Source organism: Homalodisca vitripennis, chromosome 1, assembly GCF_021130785.1.
Source record: "Homalodisca vitripennis isolate AUS2020 chromosome 1, UT_GWSS_2.1, whole genome shotgun sequence".
In the NCBI taxonomy this organism is placed as follows: domain Eukaryota; kingdom Metazoa; phylum Arthropoda; class Insecta; order Hemiptera; family Cicadellidae; genus Homalodisca; species Homalodisca vitripennis.
The window spans coordinates 184,571,864-184,593,122 of record NC_060207.1 but is presented as its reverse complement, the minus strand read 5'-3'; the positions used below and the strand labels follow the sequence as shown (position 1 = coordinate 184,593,122).

At 33.4% G+C, this 21,259-nt stretch overlaps 1 protein-coding gene across 2 annotated transcripts in view; it reads right to left on the bottom strand.

Annotated features, from left to right (window-relative positions):
- The window catches only part of LOC124352876 (nose resistant to fluoxetine protein 6-like), a 39,144-nt gene that overhangs the window by 10,535 nt on the left and 7,350 nt on the right, over positions 1-21,259 (bottom strand). The window contains exons 1-8 of one of the 2 annotated variants that reach the window (XM_046802592.1): positions 13,817-13,921; positions 12,969-13,005; positions 12,505-12,720; positions 11,727-11,905; positions 10,487-10,698; positions 4,682-4,755; positions 2,724-2,902; positions 553-713 (exon numbers count right to left, since the gene is read on the bottom strand). In XM_046802592.1, coding sequence (XP_046658548.1) covers positions 553-713; positions 2,724-2,902; positions 4,682-4,755; positions 10,487-10,698; positions 11,727-11,905; positions 12,505-12,720; positions 12,969-13,005; positions 13,817-13,855 — 1,097 coding nt within the window. In that variant the 5' untranslated portion in view covers positions 13,856-13,921. Of the gene's footprint in view, positions 1-552; positions 714-2,723; positions 2,903-4,681; positions 4,756-10,486; positions 10,699-11,726; positions 11,906-12,504; positions 12,721-12,968; positions 13,006-13,816; positions 13,922-21,259 lie in introns of those variants that run through there. The other variant, XM_046802593.1, reaches the window with a different exon arrangement.

Genomic DNA, 21,259 nt, shown 5'->3' with positions numbered 1-21,259 from the left:
TTTATTATTAATGCCAAGATTTATCTTACTAGTTCTAATTTTGTTTAAAATCTATCTCCACCTAATTGAATCCTTCTTGGAAGACAGTTTCAGGTGCACGTAAGATCATCCCTGACATGGCTAATACTGTTCCTGTAAGGGTTAATTATGTGTGCTAGAACTGTTAAATATTGCAGCAGTGGTTTATGTAGAAAATTGTTTCAGAGTGGGACTTGGTGGTTTGGGTGGTACAAAATACCCTTCAAAAACAGGTGTTCAGAAATTTTCCTTCAGGAAGTTGTTGAGCTTTAAGACCTCATAAATGTGTTTTAGTTTGAAACAAACTAATAGGTAAAATTGTTGTTCGTCTTTCAAAATTTGGGATGCATAAGTCCCCCCACCCCTTATATTTGGCCATGTATTGTAGTATAACTTTTTTAAGACCATTAAAAATAACAGATACTTAATATTTTTCATCCATAGTAAATTGGAAGAGATCACACCTATACTGTACGAATTAAACTATGAAACATTGTATTATTTGTAAAAAGAATCCTTCTTACCTACACTTACCTCACATATCTGTTTATGTAGAAACTTATCACATTGAAAGGAACTCCTTTCTGTCTCTTGCAAAAGAAGCCGTAGCTCAACACTGTACCACCAATCAAAAAGAATCCATCAATAGCTTTTGGTATTACTTCAAATAAAGCAATAGTATTTGAGTCCAATGCCTACACATATAATTGACACATTGCTGCATTATATTTTTAGTAATATTACAAAACTTCCAGAATTACACCAAAAACAATTATTATTTGTTATTATAGGAAGTATACTATTATATAAATATTATGTTCTATACCAGTCTTCAAACACTAAAAATAATAAACATAAAAACAAGCATGCATGCCTCTATTCTTTATCTATGGGGCTGTTCTCAGCTTTGGTGGGCTCTGGAAAAGATATTCGTCCGGGCCCCATCATGTCACACTGCTTCACCCCCTCCCTCAAACTGTTATCACATTAACAACATCTTATTATTTTGTTAATGATAATTAATACAGAAATTCTCTAATCAGGGTTTGAACGTGATCGTAATGATTTTAAAAGTAGTAGTAATGAACAATATTACAAATTTAGTCTGTAATAGTGTTACAGTTATTAGATTGAATTATCTTGTTCGTCGACACGGTTTTTTCAAATAAACGTGTGGTGGAGCACGGCCCGGGACAAAGTAAAATTGTTAAACATTTATAATCTTGAGATATTTTGGTCTTGCTGTGACCAAAAGAAATTTGATTAGATTAGATTAAAGAGAGGGTATAAAGGACTCTTAGTTCCCAATGTGTCAACTTAAGCTTATTGCGCACCCCAAGTTCTGTTAGTAGGACCTGCTCACCCGAACTTTCAACGAGATCGAAGAGCTTCTACCTATGCTGATGTCAAATTCATCACCTGGTTGTGAGGTTCCAAATAGGATTCTTCTCATAACCTCAAGCCTCTCACAATTCAAAATATTTAGCAGTCTCTTTCTGCTGATTACATAGCCTACACTTAGGTATTCATTCAGTAGTGAGTCCTAAAGTATGCAAATGTTTTCTGAATTGAGCGTGTCTAGTAATAAGGGCAACTACCTGTATCAGAATGTCTTTGTTTACTCATCAGCCAGTTTTTAGAATGGATGTTAGTACATCTAATGAGTTATTAGTCAAATGAGTGCCCAGAGACTCTGTCTATCACTGAACCATTTCCTAATAGCTTGGTAGGCAGTTGATTTGCTTATATCACAAGCCTCCTCAACCAAAAGAAATTAAGTCAGATACTAATTCACCATCAGATGTTAAACCAGTGATGCATGTCTGTTTATATATAGTGTGTAGGATGAATGGATATATAGCTCAACGTGATTCAATAGAGCTTAACCAATCAATATGCAAAGGCAGCCAACTTTTTGATAATCTATAGCTGGTTTAACAGTTTCAATGACATATCTTATGATTAAGATGGGCCTCCACATCGAGGCAAAAGTATCTCAAGATCATTCTAGTGTTACCAATGGTGTGAACCTGAAAACTTAAATGATTTCATTGCATATAATGGAACTCTGAGAACCAATGTAATCATTTATGAGTTTTCCTCACCTCAGTGGTCTTTAGTGTACGATACATTAACTAAGTAAAACACAGTAGTCACAAAAATATTATTAAAAAAGTTAATTTGCTAATGGGACTTTAACTGTAATAGAATCAGGGAGCTGGGTGAATAACGTAACTACAATTTGAGATGGGTCCAATCAAAATATTTAGTGTGGTATAACTAATATTTTTGTACTCAATTAATTATAAACCTGGCCTTAACCAAGATGTCTGACCAATAGGGTGGCGTATCAAGAACATAGAAACAGTGTAAAACCCAATACTCTAATGAACATAGTTATATGATTTTCTAGGGTTAAACTTTTTATCAAATTTTGGAAATATTAAGAAATTCATTATTTGAAGTTTGTTTTTGATGATAGAATTATTTTAAAGGAAACAGGGTTTTTTCCGGATATTTGCCATCATCAGAAGTATAAAAATCAGTAGCACTATGTTTCAAGATCTGCAATATAATATCTTCTTCAGGTGAATAACTAACCTAACACATAACTACAATCTAGGTTAAAATAAACCTATATCAAGACCCCCTTTCAATTCATTACACTCTTCAAATGATATTTATTTGTTGCTTATAGTACTCACCGTGATAACAGACTTAAGACTGGTTGAGGGCATTAGTATATGAGAACGCATACGACTAAACATTAACACAGCGATAATGAAAATCACACGAAGTCCATTCAAACATGATATCTCAGCAGAAGGTGTCCGTGTGTCCATCAGACCTTTGAAGTTACTTGACAGTGAAAACACAGAGAGTACTAAAACAGAAAATTAACAATCAGAAGTATTAGTATTGTAAAACTTCCTAACGTAGAGGTTTTGTGTTGTAAAACCTCCTATCAAACAAATGCTAGTATTATAGAATTTAGAATCATTGAACTGCTAGTAATGTAAAACCTCCTATCATGCAAATGAATTGTAAAACTTCCTAACATGCGTAGAAGTCTGCTAATATATATGTACTGTCATAGATGTGTTGGTATTTTAAAACTTCCTATATAATATGAATAAAGTACCATAAGAAATAGGAATATTTGGACTTGGGCTTAAAAGAACATGAGTAAGTTCAAATGTATTGAAAAAAATAACTGATTACCATTTATGAGGTTAAAACGGTTTATTCTAATTTACATTAAACTAATTAATATTTCATTTAATACAATGAAATGTAAAGGCAAGACAATTTAAATACTTTACTCCACAATTATCTATAATTTTTACATCTCCACAAATCTCTAAAGCAACCATTTCTATAAAGCTAAATTAGACCAGTAGTGTTCCAGTTGTGTTTCAGTTTATCTACAATTACTGCTCTCTATTGTCCTCTCGGTGTATCTTTCTTCCATTGTGCATGTTATATGCCATTTTCAGGAATCTTTTATTATATTATATCAATGCAATTAAATGAAAATAGTTTGAATCCCCAACCACAAAGTGAAGTCCTTGTAAATTTGTTCTTTCATTGTGAGTGTTTATGTCTACACAATGACCCACATTTCTACTTGATCCTTCTGGGCTCACCATTATACTATTGAACATATCCTGCTCAGATCCTTAAGGAGAGACAAGGCACTGTCCCAGAAATGTCACCTTGGAAGAAGGGGATGCTATCTCTATTGATCTCTGCTGTCGACGTGGGCAGGGTTGGTTTCTCCTACACAGGCTCACTAAAGACTTTAGCACTAAGAGAACAATACCCACCCTAAAAATAATGCTCAACAGTAAAAAAGATCTATCAAGCAAGTTATCTCTTTACTCCACTATCTTATCATTTTTGGAAAGTAATGTGCCACTTCTGGACATCCTTAGGGTTGCACACATTCAAGTGACAATATCAACTTTAGGTGTAACCAGTGTGGGTTACCCTAGGAGGGTTCACTTCTATCTGGTTTATTCCATCTAGTTGAACCTACTCTGGGTACTGCAAAAACCAATGTGCCCCTTTAATCTGGTTACGGATGTTCAGGAGCAGCACATTACTAACCGCAACTTTCGAGATTCTGGGGTGCAAGGGTAGATCAATAGGTCTAGTCTATTGCGGGAGATGACTGTTGCAGTTGGCAAGTGTCAAAGCTTCTTGCTAGTGTGCCACCTCCTGCCTGCTTTAACTGGAGAGGCTGGCTCAGCAGGTTTCCCCTTCTTCCAAGGAGACATGACTGAGGTCAATACCCTAAATTCTTCCTCATGGATCTTGACAGGAGGTGGTCCTAACCCCAACTTTACCCATCCAGAATATCCTGTCACTCTGGAAGCAGCACAAAGATCCTTTTAGGACTATGTGCAACTTCTAATCTTCTTGCTCTAAGAGAACAAAAAAATAGATGTTCACTATCACAAGTAGAATTATTTCATAGTTCTTTTAGTTTCCCTAATAGGAATAAAAAACTTGTGAATAATTTATTATTGAAATCATGATCATTTCTAGTTAGTCGAGCTTAGTTGTGTAACTACAAGGTAAACACTTCAAAACATTACTTACCTTAGATTTGAAGTCCCTATTTCTATAAACAAATTAAAAGAAATAAGAATTGTCTAACCTGATTTTGGTCCGTAACGTCTTTCATAGATTGTGCCAGCCATAACAACCAGAACAATAACTAAAAGAATTGACCTGAAAATTATTTATGCATTAAACTTTAACATGCCAAATTAAATAATGCAATGTTATGCTACAATACAAGGGTTTAGTGTTTAGTATCTATCATCAAGTTCAAAATCAAATTCAAATTCAAATGGTTTATTGAGAATACAAAATATGTTATATACAACGTCATATTATAAATAATCTATAGCTTAATTTAAATAGCCTTACCTTCTTATCACAGTTAAAAATTCATCAACAGTGTACAAACATGAATCTACTAACATTTTCTTTACAACATTTTTAAAATTTGATCTGTTTAATAACTTGATATGATTGGGCAAAGTAGCATTGTAATATTTGAATTCCCTGATATCTAAAAACTGACTTGAGTGCTAGCAAAGTTACATTTTGGTACAACTAACATTATTTCTATTACGAGTACTATAACTATGAACATCACATTGATTAATAAATAATGATCAATTATCTCTGGACATATAACAAAAACATTTAATACATAAATAGACGGCAATGTTAATACACCTAATTTTACAAACAGTGGTTTACAGTGCTCATGACTCTGGACATTACATTAAAGCCTGACTGCTCTTTTTTGTAACACAAACAGTTTATTCGCACTCTGAGATTGCCCCACAAAGTTACTCCATATGTTAAGAAAATATGAATATAGGCATAGTACATAAAAAAGCAAGTGTTTAGCAGAAATAGTTCCATTAAGGGATCTTATAAGAAAAATACCTCGGGAAATTCGAGAAGCTACATTAATCAATATGAGTTTGCCATTTTAAGATTGGGTTGTATAAAAATGCCAAGAAAACTTAAGACTTAAGTCCTCATTATCACTAGGCCTATTAGATAAGGTAATATGCAAATCTTGAATTTTTTTATCATTTACACAGAGCTTATTTGCTGCACACCAATCATCTACAATTACGGTCTAACACTAAGTAGCCTCATTACATTCGTTCCTCGTTTTTGCGCAGACCTTGAGACCCAAGTCATCAGCAAACAAATACGTACTAACATAATTAGTCCATTTGAGATTAAAAGGCAAGTCATTTATATACAAAATAAATAGAGTAGCGTCCTAAAATGGATCCCTGAGGAACACCTAGCTTAAAACAGGCCTAGTTTCTGACATAGAGCCATTTAAATATACATATTGACACCTATTTGAGAGATATGAGTTAAAGAAACTGACAGCAAGTTGACTAAAACCATAAGACCTAAGTTTATTTAATAGAATATGATGATTTACAGTATCAAAGGCTCTGGATAAGTCATAAGATCTGAACTTGACAGATTTTTTTAGTTCCAAACCATCAAAGCAATCATTTATGAAGGACTGGACTGTGCCAACGGTACACCGCTCAGCTCGAAAACCCAAATTGACAAGTGCTGAGTAAATTATTGGTTTCGAGATAGCAAACCAACTGCTTATGAACTAGCCGCTCCAACACCTTTTGACACTGCTGTAACAATAGTTATAGGCCTATAATTACAAGGTTTGGTCCTTTGGACCCCTCTTATTTACTGGAATCACTTTGTTTATCTTTAGTACATCAGGGAAAAAATACCTGTCCTAACACTTTCATTATATAAATAAGTTAGAATTTCACAGATTGAGTTGGCAGCCATTTTCAGAATAGGAGCACTTATACCATAACAATCGAGACATGTGCTATTACTTTAAACTAAGGATAGCTGCATGAACATCTTCCACTTTAAATTCATTCAGGCAAAAGCTTTACTGTAGAGTTCCACTGAGCACAGTGCTTACCAAGGTAGAAAGAAATAGTCATTATTGCTAGGTGGAATAATTTTTTGCAAGTCTCCAAAACTGAGCCAACAAAATATGAATTAAAACTATCAGGTTCCAGTACATGAGATGAGTTAGATGACATACTATTAGCCCTGACTGATTTATTAATAATGCTCCAAGCAGCTTTACTTTTGTTAGTTGCTTTATCAAGTAAAGTGTTATTAAAGTCGAGCTTTGCTTTTTTATTTCATTTCTGTAAACATTTTTTAAGATTTCTATATTTATTTCTAATATCAATATTTTTCTCATTGCTTGTGTTTTTTTTATAATATAATAAAGTCTATCAAGCTCATGCTTTGTCTTATTTAGACCTTCATGATACCAGGCAACATTTACTTGTTTTAGATTTTAGATTTCTTATTTTTTAAAGGCATAGCACAGTTCAAGAGCCAATAAGAACTTTTCTAAAATAACTTAAACTTAAGGTTAACATTTGACTAAATAACATAAATATCATTCCAATTAGTAGGTAAGACGCAAAAAGTGAGGAGCCCAAAGTAGAAATGGGTCTAACAATAAACATTTGTGGTATAATCCTAGACATTAACATTGTCTAAAGTAGCTTTGGAAGAGGATGGCCATATGGTCTGAAGCACCAGTGTGAATGACTGAAAGATTTTCCCTTATCTTGATGAATAGTCGTCAGCAGATTATCAATACAACTACCCTTTTGTTGCATCTCCTCCAAGGGTAGGTCTTGTAACTTCAGCAAACAGTAATATTTAGTCTAAAAACTGTCAATGAGGTTGAATAGTACTTTGGCCTCTGAGTCATTTTTTGTTAATAAAATTGACATTGAAGTCACCCACAAAGACTATATTACATTTTATTATAATGCAGGGAAGGACAGAATGTCATATAAACTTATCATAGAATAGTGATAAGTTACCTGCTGGAGATCTATAGAAAGTTACCACTAGAGTTTTCCAAGTTGGCAGCATTATTGCTGCTAATTCACAAACAAGTTCCTCCGAGAAAACAAGACAATTTATCATAAGAAACAAATTCAGTTCCTTCCTTAACACAGATAAGCACACCCCCATGAATATGTTTTTATCTTGCGAAAAAGTCAGCGATAACATAGCCAGGTATCACTAAATTGTGTATATATCAAGTTGAGGACAACCAGTGTTCTGCAATACACAGTACATCTGTCTTATATTGACTATTTAAAATATCGATGAGAGGGAGTTTGTTTAGTATACTACACACATTCCAGAACATCAAATTAAAGTTAGGCTGTTCTTCTAAATAACCTGTACATGTTATGGATGGTGGTTTGAGAGCGGTTACTGTTAAGTTTTCCGAAGGTGCTAATAAAGGTTGTATTAATTCCAGTTCCTCTGTAGAGTCATCACACCCAGGCGGTAGTGGTTGCTTGATACTCTCCGCGGACCCTTGCAGATTTTCCTGCGCCAGCCAGGATCTTTGCGCAAGCATCAATTATCTTATACAAGCAAGTGACATGTATGATACAATTATACATAAATAAACGTAATCCATAATTTTTAATTTTGGAACAAATTACTTTAAACACATTAAAATTATTAGTAGTTGTCCTTTTTTGTACATTAATAATGTACCAAACAATATATAAGTATAAACGTGGTTTGACAAACTAAAATAAATTGCATCATAACCAGTGGGGGTAGTATACTCATGGGACCTGCAATGCATGAGGGTCCTGTGGGTGTAGGGCTCCCACTATAGTACTGTATATGTTTAAGGAGGGGGCCCTATGAAGAGCATTGTGGGAGGCCGCCGAATTCTTACTGCTGCCACTGCTCGAAACTTAAAAACTGTTTCCTTTTTATTTTATTTCTAATTGAATACTTCACGTTTTCTAACCCAGACCACAATTAATTTTGCTATTTAATCAAATTTGTATGATAAATAAATGGTTTATCAACGTAAGACAAATTCATTTCATATCAAAAACGTTATAAATATCAAATGATAAATGTTAACTGTTCAGTACCAAGCTACTATATATTTTCTTCAAGAGAATTTGTCAACGATTATGTCAAAACTGCTTATTTAGCCTTCTTTCAGTCCATTTTTAAGACATTCTTAAGCAGGGATTGTGTGAGGAAATGCAAACAAATTTAATTATGTACTTATACTTCAACAAAAGGCCATATGAATAATTACTAATTCTCATAGTTTAGAGGATTGTAAACTTCTTTTTAAAACTTGTGAATCTGTCATAAATCTGTATCTTTTTTATTTAATGAAATACAATTTTCAAAACCCAGATCTATTAAAACCCCGACAGAGATAATCACTTTTATAACACAAAGCATAACAATTTGGAATTATAATTATAAGGCTGGCCATACACGTAACGGTATATTGGTAAAGTCGAGAGTTCACACACGGTACAGTAAACCGGATGGGTGAAGAATTTACAGTAGAGAAATGAAGAGCAAACAAGATGACATGATTGCTTTGGTGGACTTTTTAGTGGTTATAAACAATAAAAAAGACAAAAATGCAGTACGTGGTATAAAAACTGGCTTCTAAAGAGAAGTGAGTATACTCATACAAAGTTTGTTGAAAGAATTGTGTTCAGATCCTTCAGATTATTGTAACTATTTGCTGATGAGTGAAGAAGTTTGACGAAGAATTACTCGGCACATCAGTATCTCCAAGGAGGTTGAACAGACTGTAGTACCACAATTATTTTGGTGAATACAGATCATCAGTATTCGATCTAGATTTCATTGAAACATCATATTTTTTCTTTTCCTTGTGCAAATTGCTTCTAAAATTGTTTATTTTTTTACCACTGAACTCTTATTCGTATCTGACTCAATTTCCTTTAATTTTGTAACAAGTCATGGTCTTCTTACTCCTTGCTCTTAATTTGCCACAAACAGAGTTCTGATCTGTACATTTCAATGAATTCCTCTAGAATTCGGTTCCCTTTTTGAATAGCCATTACGAAATAAGCAATACAAAACAATAAAATGTAAACAATATAGAATGGGCTTAAAGTCCAGTGGTACGCGAGTGCAGAGAATATAAATGAAGTAAGTACAGCACGAACATGGAACACAGCAACGTGAAGCTCTGTAGAGTGTTTGCCACAACTGACTCAAACCTATGCTGGTGTAACGGATGGCCCACCTGCCACGCTCGGTTAAATATACCTGGGCAGGCAAAAAAAAAATTGAAATTCGTTTCCTCTCCGGTCGCCTGCACAGTTCGTTTTACCTGTGCAGGTTTGCCAGAAGTAGCTCGCACACATGCTCCGTTATACCTGTACAGGTCACTTACACAGGTATATCTATCCGGTATACCGTAACGTGTATGGCCGGCCTAACAGATTAACCAAAACATAAAATACTCACTTCGTAATTTCTCTACCAGTATATAATCATTTGTTATTATCAGTTCAAACATACAACCAAAATGCTTCCTTAAAAAAATAGTATGTATTACTTTTAGACAACCCTTTTTATTCATTGGAAGAATTCTTTTGCACAAAATCTACAACACTCTAAATGTTATTGACCAAACAATTTTGTGAGATCGACTAATTCTACCCAATGAATAGTTTGGAATCTATTGTATTGGAACTTGAACTGTACATACCAGTATTAATGTCATCAAAGCTTTTAGCTACTCTTTTGAAATAGGAACATATTTGGCGGTAACTTCGTCAATAATCTTTGTGGTTTTATGGCAATAAAATATATTTTGACTTGATTTGCCTTTTAATTCACCTACACTCATCAGAGAGTACTTATTTAAACTCTTTTTTACTTAGCAACATATTTCCTCCCAAAAATATTGTATTGTTCATAAACTGTATCTAATATTAGTTCCACAAAACAAATATCATTATTCATCTGTAGCTGTTTGAAAGTAGAAATAAAAAAAATAATAATTACTTTGTGTACATCAACTTACATAGCAATGTAGTCCTTGATCCTGAAAGATATAGGGTCTCCTGTAGTGCAAGTGAGGTGGCTGTGGTCAACAAAACCTTTCCATTCTGGCCTGTATACTGTAACATTTATCTCTGCTAGGCTGCGGTTTACATGGAGAGTAATGTCTTCTTCGGAGCAACTTGATGGAACGCAAATGGAGAAAACTATATCCTTCTTAAAATATGGATCACCCTGAAAATGTTTCCCTCATGAAAGTATGAAGTTTGTTCCTAAATATCAAGTTAAGATATGATTTAGGGGTAGTTTTTTACTTTATACGTAAGGAGAGTATAATCTATAAAGATTATATATTATATCTGAGTGTCAGTAACACAGATTAGCACAACAGATTCACAGAATAAAAAGAATAGACAAATTCCAAACTGAACTACAAGGTTTCTTTTCTTAAAAATGTTCATCATTGATGAGTTTTAATAGTTTTAAATAAATAAATCATTACTAATTAAAATATGTTTTTGAATTGTTAAACGTTAATAAAATTAGTTTCATCAAAATTCAGTAGTAATGGGTTATCTACTGTCAAAATACTTTTCTAATTGCTAGGTTAACAAGAACAATGCATTGTCTTTATTTTTCCTGTCCCTTTATTAATATTTAAATTAGTTTCTCCTTTTTATGTATTAATCAGTAAACTTCTGCAGTCAGGGTAGAATTACCTCACCCAAACCCTCGCTGCTTATTGTTACTTTTGAGAATTATAGTATTAAAAATATTGGTTTATACTTAGATATGTCTTGAATCATCTTATTGGATTAATCTTTTCTTTTTTAGTTTATCTAGAAAATGCCCAATACAAAAGAATAACATTACATGGTCAACGGCTTTACAGTAAGAACCTTAACCTTTTTTTTATGACTGTCATCACTGGAATGTAAAACCTAATATGAGTTTATTATACAATTTTGAAATTACTTTTACTGTGCTTTCAATTGTTACTTGTAGGTAAAATTTCTTATCTTTGAGCTAGAGTTACTATTGATTTTGAGTATAGATGGTAAATTGGGAATAATTCAATTATCAATTTGACAAACAACAAAAATCATTTAAAGATCATAGATGTTAGATTCAATTACCAAAATTAACAATTCCTATAACAGCTTTAGCTTTCCAAATAAGGATTCCCAGACTCACCAAGACAAAAGTAAACCAAGTTTGGTTTAATCAACCAATTTTATGGTAAGTGAGTATAGCTTACTAACGGGTGATCTGAGTTGTTCTTCTATTTCTGGTGGCAAGAAACCGGTTGTATCCACAACACAATGTTTACCCCTGAACATTTCACCAGGCTCCACTATCCTTATACACTCTTTGTAATTTCCAAAATCATAGAAGTGACCATCCAACACTCCTGATACTAACTTGCTGCTTGCGTCAAACACTGAAACATAACACTGTACTGAACTCACTGTAAAATAATTCATACTATTAAAAGTTTATTGGGCTTCTCTACTCTAATTCAGTTACCCAAAAACATTTGATTTCATACTAATGTCCTTCAAATAACTATAGTACACATTTTCAAATCTTAAAACTATTTCTTAGAAAGAAGATTAAATACATATAATCATTTTATGTTTAGCAACCACCAGCTTAAAATTTAAAACCTTGCTGTCTTTGACAATGGTTATAGAACAATGAATAAAATTAATTCATCAATCACTATTTCATGTTCCTTCCTTCACCATCCTGGTCTGAAGAAGGTGATTCTAGAACTCGTCTAGAGGAAAGGATAATCAGGCTAATAGTCTTATCAAAATTGATGGTATGACTAAATTTCAATTAATGCTCCATGTGTAAATACTTAATGGAGGATAAAATACTTGACCTCCACAGGGTTCATACTTGAACACTTTTTATTTATAGCCAGCATAATTGATTTAACACGCAATTTTCATTGCGCATATGTTAAACAAACAATGTAAGTTTTTAAATAACTTAACGCTAGCTTTGAATGATAAAAAACATTTTTGTTCTTACTTTTTAATGCCCACATATCACCTCTGAGGAAACTTTCTAACAAGTAATTGCTATGGTCTCGACACATTTCAGACTCCGCCTGGACTGGGAAATACTGCTTGGCTGTCTTGTTAACAACTATATCAAACTGGTCATCAGGCATCGGCAAGAGGATCTTTCTTACTTCTAAAATACGCTGTACAGCTGCTTCCTCATTTTCCGTCAAAATGTCAACACCTAAAAATCAATGAAAATAATAATTATAATAAAAATAGCATTTCAGCTCATTTTGAAAAAATTTCTTTAGGAACATTGAATTTTTTTATGGAATTCACCATTGTAATTTTGACATAACATAATTAAAAGATATATTTGCATGGTATTTGAGCAAGCAAATATAATATGCTGAAATGATACATTGTTATACACAAGTAAGGATATCCCATAATCATATCATTATCAACTAGATTTTGTATTTCACTCACCATGTTTAAACGATTGGAGATGATCAGGATGGACTAACTGAAAATAAACAAAAACTAATAGTATTTCAATTGGTAGCAATTTTAAATATACAAAAAAAAAACAACAAATTGATTTGAAAAAATCACTTCCAGTAAAATACAATAGCAATATTAAATTATTGTTGTACAAAATTTAAGGAGATAATCCAAATTCAACCAAGTCTTAAAACTAAATGTTTCTCAAATAATGAAAATTGACCAACCACATTAAAATGTATTTAAATAACTATATTTTAAATCACAAGTTCTTTAGATTAAAGGCAAGATTGAAGGCTTTAGATAAATTCAGCTTCAATTTTTAAAAGTGATATGTAAAAAATATGTAATTACGACAATTTCAGTACAAATTTTTGAATAGTTTAAGCGTGAATGTGTAACAAACAAACTTACTTTCGCATTTATAATCTTAGTTAGGATTGCTTTGTTCAAATTTTTATAAAAACGTAGGAACAACGATGTCAATCTATGTAATTAAGTATATAATTGTTTACCTACAGTTCTTAATAGTAAGAAATTAATCTGTTACCATTCTTTAACTACTTAATGTTATGGCTAACATCAACAATCTGAAACTAAAATGTAAAAGAGCAGGCCCACCTTAAGGTCTGAAGAGTTTTCTTCCATTATATTTTTACTTGTGTTTGTATTTTTATGTCGTGTTTAAAGAATTTGGCTATATTCTACGCATTCTCATAAAAATTATGCCTTTCAATAAATCAATATTTGAATGACACAGTAAGGTCAGTAAATACAAGATAAAATATCCTATTTTCTACTCAAAATTACATAATTTTGTTTCATAATCTTACCAATATCACAGCCACCATGAAAACACAGACCCCCCACATTTTCCAGACTTACTGAAACAGTCTTTTCTTGCACCCACTACATGAGCATTGTGTTTACGTTTGATAAAAACTGTGCTATATCAGTGATAATGTGCCTTTATAAATCAATAGTGAGTTTAAACATTCAAGGCAATACAAGTCTTCTTAACAATTATCAGTAGTAAATATGTGTGTATTGTTTGATTTAAGTACAAAATATTCGTGTGAAATTTGGATTACATAATCCATTCTTGAGTTTATACTGAAAATTAAAAGAATTATAAACAAAAGAACATTTAAAATAAGTTGCATAAAGAAAGAACCTTCTGAATTTGAGCAGAAGATTACATTAACAAGTGCTGGTGATATCAAGGTGTGATAGAATTTCAAACCAAACTAATTTAGTTTATTTAAAACATTAAATTAATATCTTACCAATAATACATTCTATAGATGCAGAGTATGCAGTTCCTATAAATCACAAACAAAAATTCCTACAAAAATATTTTAAAACAAAAGATTCATTTATTTAGTTAATAGTCAAACCAAAAATCGAATGCCAAGCATCTTTGCAAGAACGTTGCCAGAAAAAAGGTTAGGGGGTTCCAGACATTTAATATTTACCTGTAGTGGTCAGAGATTAAGGCCCCCATTTTGTTCTTTAAAAAGTTCTTGACCCATTTCTTTGTTGCGAAGGCTCTTTCAGCAGTACATGTCAGTAATACTGAATTATTTAAATATTAATAATCGTTTACTAAAAGATAATTGAACAAATTTAAAATTTAGAGAGTTCCGGACCCCCTGACTGGCTTGCATCTTCGCCACTGAGACTTTTTCGTAAAAGCCTGAAAGCCAGTCTTTGGATTCAATTAATTCAGGAAGAAAGTTCCAGGTGAGATAGACAGTAGCAGTGAAAGAATTGTTCAAAATTTGTCTTTGGTGGGGATTAATTATTTACTTAAAGTACATAACACAAGGAAGTGTTTCAAGAGGAAGGTCTCTCAGCCATAAATTCAAATTCAGGTGAAAATTATTGAAGGAGTTCACTCTTCTGAATAAATTGAAAAAAGGCACCACTGTGTAGCCTATATCTGGTACTTGAAGAACATACAGTTATATGTAATGTGCAGTAGAATACTTGATCTAATTTCAGAAAAATGGAAAATAAGTTCAAAAGTTGTGAGCTCTTTATAGTTTGTAAGGTAATCAAAAAGCATCGTTAAAACATTGCAGAAGACAAATTCAAAACTGAAAAATGTTCACTGAAGGAGGAGTTCTTCCTTATTGGGTTTATTGTTGTATAGAGAAATCAGCCAAATTGTCTAATAATTTGAAATGTATTTCACAAGATTTTTCAACAACTATAGTGCCATCTTCACATATGAATCCAACAATTTTAAAGTAATACAAAAATGATTATAAAACAGTAAAAGGTTAACATGAGAAACTTCATTTGAAACAATAAATTAGAGTATCTGTATTTATTATAGCACATGAATAGAAGCTAAAGCCATGTCACACACCTTCACTACTACATTGGACTGATACATCAGTCCATACAAATATACTTTCTACAGTAAAAAAGTGTCCTAGAATCTTTATTTGTGTTGGGAAACTAGTGAGACAATAACATTTTGTTAAGTTTTATACGGGTTTAGGATTAGGTGGCAGTCTAAACATATTGTAATCTTGGGCTTATTAAGCAGTTGTTTAGAAGATAGTACCAGAGTTTAGCTTTACATACACACAATTTATTTGGATTTTGGCACTCATTTCATCACTGAGAATTAGGTAATTTCTTTCTTTCTTCTATTAGGTTAGTGTGTAGGTGTAAATATGAATTACAAGTGATTTCCAGGTAAAGAGAAGTTAGATGACTCCTGATAGGATATGCTGGTTCAATTATCAAGCAAAACAACAGAAACGTAACAGTCCCCACATCATCATCTATGGCATTATGCTTGAAGGTGAGCATTAGTTATGGCGTTTTCAGCTTATTTATTTTTAGCTGGTCCACCAGTTTTTAGCTTGCTCTAGCAAGACGTGTGCTTCTTGCAATACTGTAATGATATCAGTGCCCGTAATCATGGTACTTGTGTGTGTATATACATATATATATATATATATATATATATATATATATATATATATAGTTAGGAAATAGAATATGAAAAGTATTACCTAACCATTTTGTACAGTATAAAAATATAGAATAGTCAATTTCTGGCATACAGAAACTGTGTGATTTTATAAAAACTTAGGTCTTTTTAGGCTACTTTTTAATATAGCGTCTCATTAACAGTAGTTATTATATTTTTCGGAGCGCCAACATTACATATAGAGAGCGTTACTGAATCAAGCTTTATGTTGTCCGGCGGGAGAACAATATGGCAACACAGCTATCTCTGGTTGGATGTGGCTAAGTGGCAGCCTTGATCATGAATATTCTGAAAACACTCTCAACTGCCTTCTTTGCTGCACTTTTGATAATTTGTAATGTTCAATGAAGGTGCAATATTACCCCTCAGAAGTTTGAGGAGACAATAACTAGCTGAAAAGTTAGTTATGAACATTATTACGTACTATTAATAATCACCCAGCTTATTAAAAAGTACTTGAATCAAACATGTTGGTAAATCACCATCGTACTAGCAAAACAAAAAGGGCGCCTATGATTGCGCATAGTTTCAATAATATCCAAGAATATACAGCAGTACTCTAGGGATAACGAAGCACTCTCATCATTATTCAAATTAACGATCCCTATTTTTAGACAGGGCAGACATTAAAGTATTGATAACATTAAATTGTTTAAGTAGGTTTAAGTAAAAAGAACTTTAACTAAAGTTTCTGAGGCAAATTTCAATCCAAACAATAAATATAAAAATAAAGAACAATTTGCACATTTATACAGATACGTTAAAGATTGAATAACGAGTTAGAATTGTATACGATGCAAAGAACAACACGAAAATTGGCATACAATTACATTAATCAACATCAACTGCTATTGCCGAGCTATGTGCAACAAACGAAATCCTACAATATTCAAACCAGTCAGAAAACAAAATTGCCGCTCAATATTTTCTGATTCTCAAATAGGTCTACAGACAATATGAGCAACCGGAAAAAGAAAAAAAAATAAAGAATGGCTCTCCATTTCAAGTAATTCATAAATTAATTACCAGTTAAAGTGGGCTCCCAGGCAATAGATATAAAATGAAATAAAGTTTGCTGATAAAATTGCTAAAGAAGTTTAAATGAAATTAAATGAAAATATTTTCATTAAAGAGGCGGATTTAGGGCTGTAAAGCCCTCTCTACCACTCAACCTCATATCATATACAGTACATTTACAATAATTTAATACAGAAAGATGTAAACTGTTAACATTCGTATAGGTACCTACAACAAACAGGCTAACTTGGGACAGTAGGTTAACTTGGGACGTTTTGTTGTTTTGTTTATTTTTTTGTTACTGCTCCCATGTGGAGTTGAGTTAATGAGCTTTGAAGAGTTTGAGTGTGCTGTCAGTGTATTGTTACTGGTTTTTTCATCACATTCTGGACTTTTAATCATCAGGTAAGTGTCATTCAGTAACTAAAACATGTACTTATAATCTTATCATTAAAATTGAACCTTGCAAAACTTTGCTTGTACACACATTACTCTTAAATGTATTAGGGTTTGAATTGGTTCAAAACATAATCTCAAATATGTAGTACACTTTCAATGTCTTGATCTTGCAGTGCTGCCAACTTTAATTGACTAGTAAAAAAAAATCCCACAGGCACTGAGTGGTCTAACTTGGGGACAGTGTCCCCAAGTTACCCTGCTCTGTCTTTTTATGTGTATAAAAGTGTATAATAACTAATAATGTGTTTTATTGTTCCAGATTGACTAAAATGGATGGAAAAAAGAAAGAAAAGAACTTATAAAAAGAGAAAAATATAAAGACTTTGATCATGAACAAATGGAAAAAAAAGCACTTACGGAAGTTGGAAAAGGCATGTCCTTTCGTAAAGCTGCTGAAAAGTTTGGTGTGTGTCGAAGTCAACTTTAAACCGATACAAAAATGAAAAAAACACTGGGGAAGGTTGGCCGTCCATATGTGTTTGATCAAGAAAGTGAGGAAGTAATAGCAGAGTGTATAGCTTTGGCTGGAGATTGGGGATTTCCCTTTACCATTTTTGATATTCGACTAGTTGTGAAATCATTTTTGGACAGGCAAGGTGTAAGTGAAAGGCGCTTTCAGAACAACATGCCAGGCAGAGATTGGGCTATTTTCTTTTGTTAAAAAGATATTCAAATACCCTGACAAAACGCTTATGTCAAAATGTTTAAAAAGATCCAGAGCAGGTGTGAATGCTGAAACAGTGAATCAGTACTTTGATGAACTTACAACAACACTAAAAGACGTGGACCCTCATCTAATTGTTAATTATGATGAAACAAACTTGACAGATGACCCGGGAAGAAAAAATGTTAATAGTACGGCGTGGAATACGCCACCCCGAGAGGATAATTGATTCGTCAAAGTCCAGTACCTCAGTTATGTTCAGTGCGGCTTCAGATGGAAGCTTATTACCACCATACATAGTGTATAAAGCAGAGAACTTGTATAGCTCTTGGTGTGAAAATGGGCCAAAAGGTACTGTGTACAACAGATCAAAAAATGGTTGGTTCACTATGGAAATTTTTGAAGATTGGTTTAAAACAATAGTTTTACCTTACTTCAAAAACTTCAAAGACAGTCCTAAAGTTCTGATTGGAGACAAATTTGGCGAGTCCATGTTTTCGCCTTGGGTTATTGATGAGTGTGTAAAGAACAAAATAAGATTTGTTTTTCTACCACCTAACAGCACAGGTATTTGCCAGCCGCTTGACGTAGCATTTTTCAAACCCCTAAAGGTGAAGTGGAGAGAAGTTTTGGATGAATGGAAGAGCAAAAATCGTGGAGGAGTTTCAAAAGATGTTTTCCCTTGTCTACTGAATAAATGTTTAGTTTCTATGGGCCAGGAAGCAACTGTCAACAATGTTAAGTCAGGTTTCAAAGCATCAGGTGTTGTACCTTTGAACAGAGATCAGGTTTTTAAAGAGGTTGGCTAAGAAAAAAGAGCCGCAATCTAAAGACAGTGCAATAAGTGGTTCTAATCACTCTGTCATTGTAAACAGCTTTGAAGCTTACCTTGAAGAGGCACGAAAAAGTGAAACAACTCCACTAAGAAAACAAAAGAAAGAAAAAAATTGATGTTGCTCCAGGAAAAAGTGTGATCCAGGATGACTTAAATAAGAACTCTAGTGAACCTGAAACAACAGAAGCAAAAACTACTAGACCAATCAAGAGAAAAAAGCCTACAGCTGAAGAATCCAGTGACGAGGATTCGGATGGACACTATTCTCTTCATGATATGTCTGATGAGATGCACTTTTCCTCTGAGGATGAAGATGTCAGCGAAGAAAAGCAGCTTGAAAGACCAGGTTGTAGTGGTGCGCTGCCTAAAAAAAAACTGTGCAACTGCAAGATCTCACTCTTGATTCTTTCGTAGTGGTTGAAGTGTTGTATGACAAGGGAACTAAAAAGGAAAGTGTAAAAAAGTTTATTGGCAAGGTTTTATCTGTTAAAAAACTCTGATGTTGAAGTAAAGTTTTTTAGAAGATCAACCAAAGCCATGAATGTGTATATTTTTCCAGAAATCGATGACATTATGACCGTGGATTTCTCACAGATCTTGGAGGAAGTTAAGCCCATCAATGTGTCAAGGGGAAGATATATTTTTTCTATATGAAATGGACTAAGTATATAGTTTTAATTCCATGTGTACTATGGAACACTTTGTTTTTCAAATTAAAATAATTATGTATTTCACACTTGAGTCTTAATTTTATTTTTTTCCACACGTTCTTTGTTCGTTTCATTTTTTTTCCCCAATGGGGAAAATATAGTAACTTTATTATTTACACCATTAACAATACTATAAAATTGGTTGACTCAATGTCATTTTAGCATGAACAATGTTTACCACAAAGTTCTCAGTCCCAAGTTAGCCTGCAGAGACCTTAACAACTCTTTAACACAGAATTTGTATGACTGTCCCAAGTTAGCCAACCTTCAAGGGTAACTTGGGACACAATGTTTTTAATTTTTTTTTTATCAACCTGGGTAATTTAGCGAAGATTTGAAAATGTTTTTGAAAAGTTCTAACTAAGACCTAAGTTTTACACGAGAAAGCAAACTTTCCACTAAATTAAGAGTAGACATTAAAACGGCGGGAAAGTTGAAAACTGTCCCAAGTTAGCCTGTTTGACGGTACTTTATAACAAAATTTATACAAAATTGGGTAATTTACATAAATAACTTATGAACTTAAAAATGAAATTCTTAATAAAAGATAAAAAGGAAGTCAACAATGTAAATTAGGAAACAAAAAGAACAACACATTCAACCGCTCCAAACACACTATCCGACCTCACACAGTCACACACATCGCAAGAACTGGGTGTATACGCGTAAAGGTGTATATTTGAATACCTTATGATTGAAGTAATATCGTTTATGTAAAGTGGGAATAGAAGGGGTCCAAGAACGGAGCCCTGTGGAACACCCCTCGTAATATTTTTTCAGTCAGACATTTATCCCCTTCCTTCACACTTTGCTGACGTCTAGTGTGGTAAGAATCGACCTAGTTAACACAGCCATCGGAAAACCATACTTCTTTAATTTAATGAGAAAAAGAGGGTGGTATATGCAGTCGAAGGCCTTGGAAAACACAAACCGTATTAAAATTGTCACTAGTCTCTTATCCATTGCCAAACAGATATCATCGATGATTTTTCATAAAACTGTCGTAGTACTGTGATTAGATCTGAATACCGATTGGAATTTGTTCAAAATATTGTAAATATTGAAATAAGAAGAAAACTGTTGGGGAACAACTCTTTCGAGTCATTTTGAGAGACAAGTAGAATACTTATTGGGCGTAGTTCTGAAGGAGCCGGAGGATTAGAAGTTGTCTTTAATAGGCGAACTAGTGCTTATTTCCAAACATCGGGGAAAGCTCCGTCCCCGTTGCTGGTCATCCTCGTAAACGCATGCGGTACATAAGCCTTACCCACAAGTGCAAACGAGAACCCGTCGACCGTCGCGTCGCTTCCCGAGGAGTCGAGGAGTAGCCCTCAGCTCAGCTGCATAATCGCGAGCTGCAGATTGATCCACAGTGACACCATGAACTGTTGCTTAGACAGAGCACTATGATAAAATCTAATCTTGGGGTTTCTGATCTGCTGTTGCGTATGATTCCTGAAGCGTTTGTAAGTAACCCAATCGTGTGTAGATTTTTACCTCTTGGCCTTTCGGAAAGCTAAATCTCTGTAAATTTCTTATGAAACCATTTATCAAGGTGCGGGGGCTTTAGAGATTCGTTTT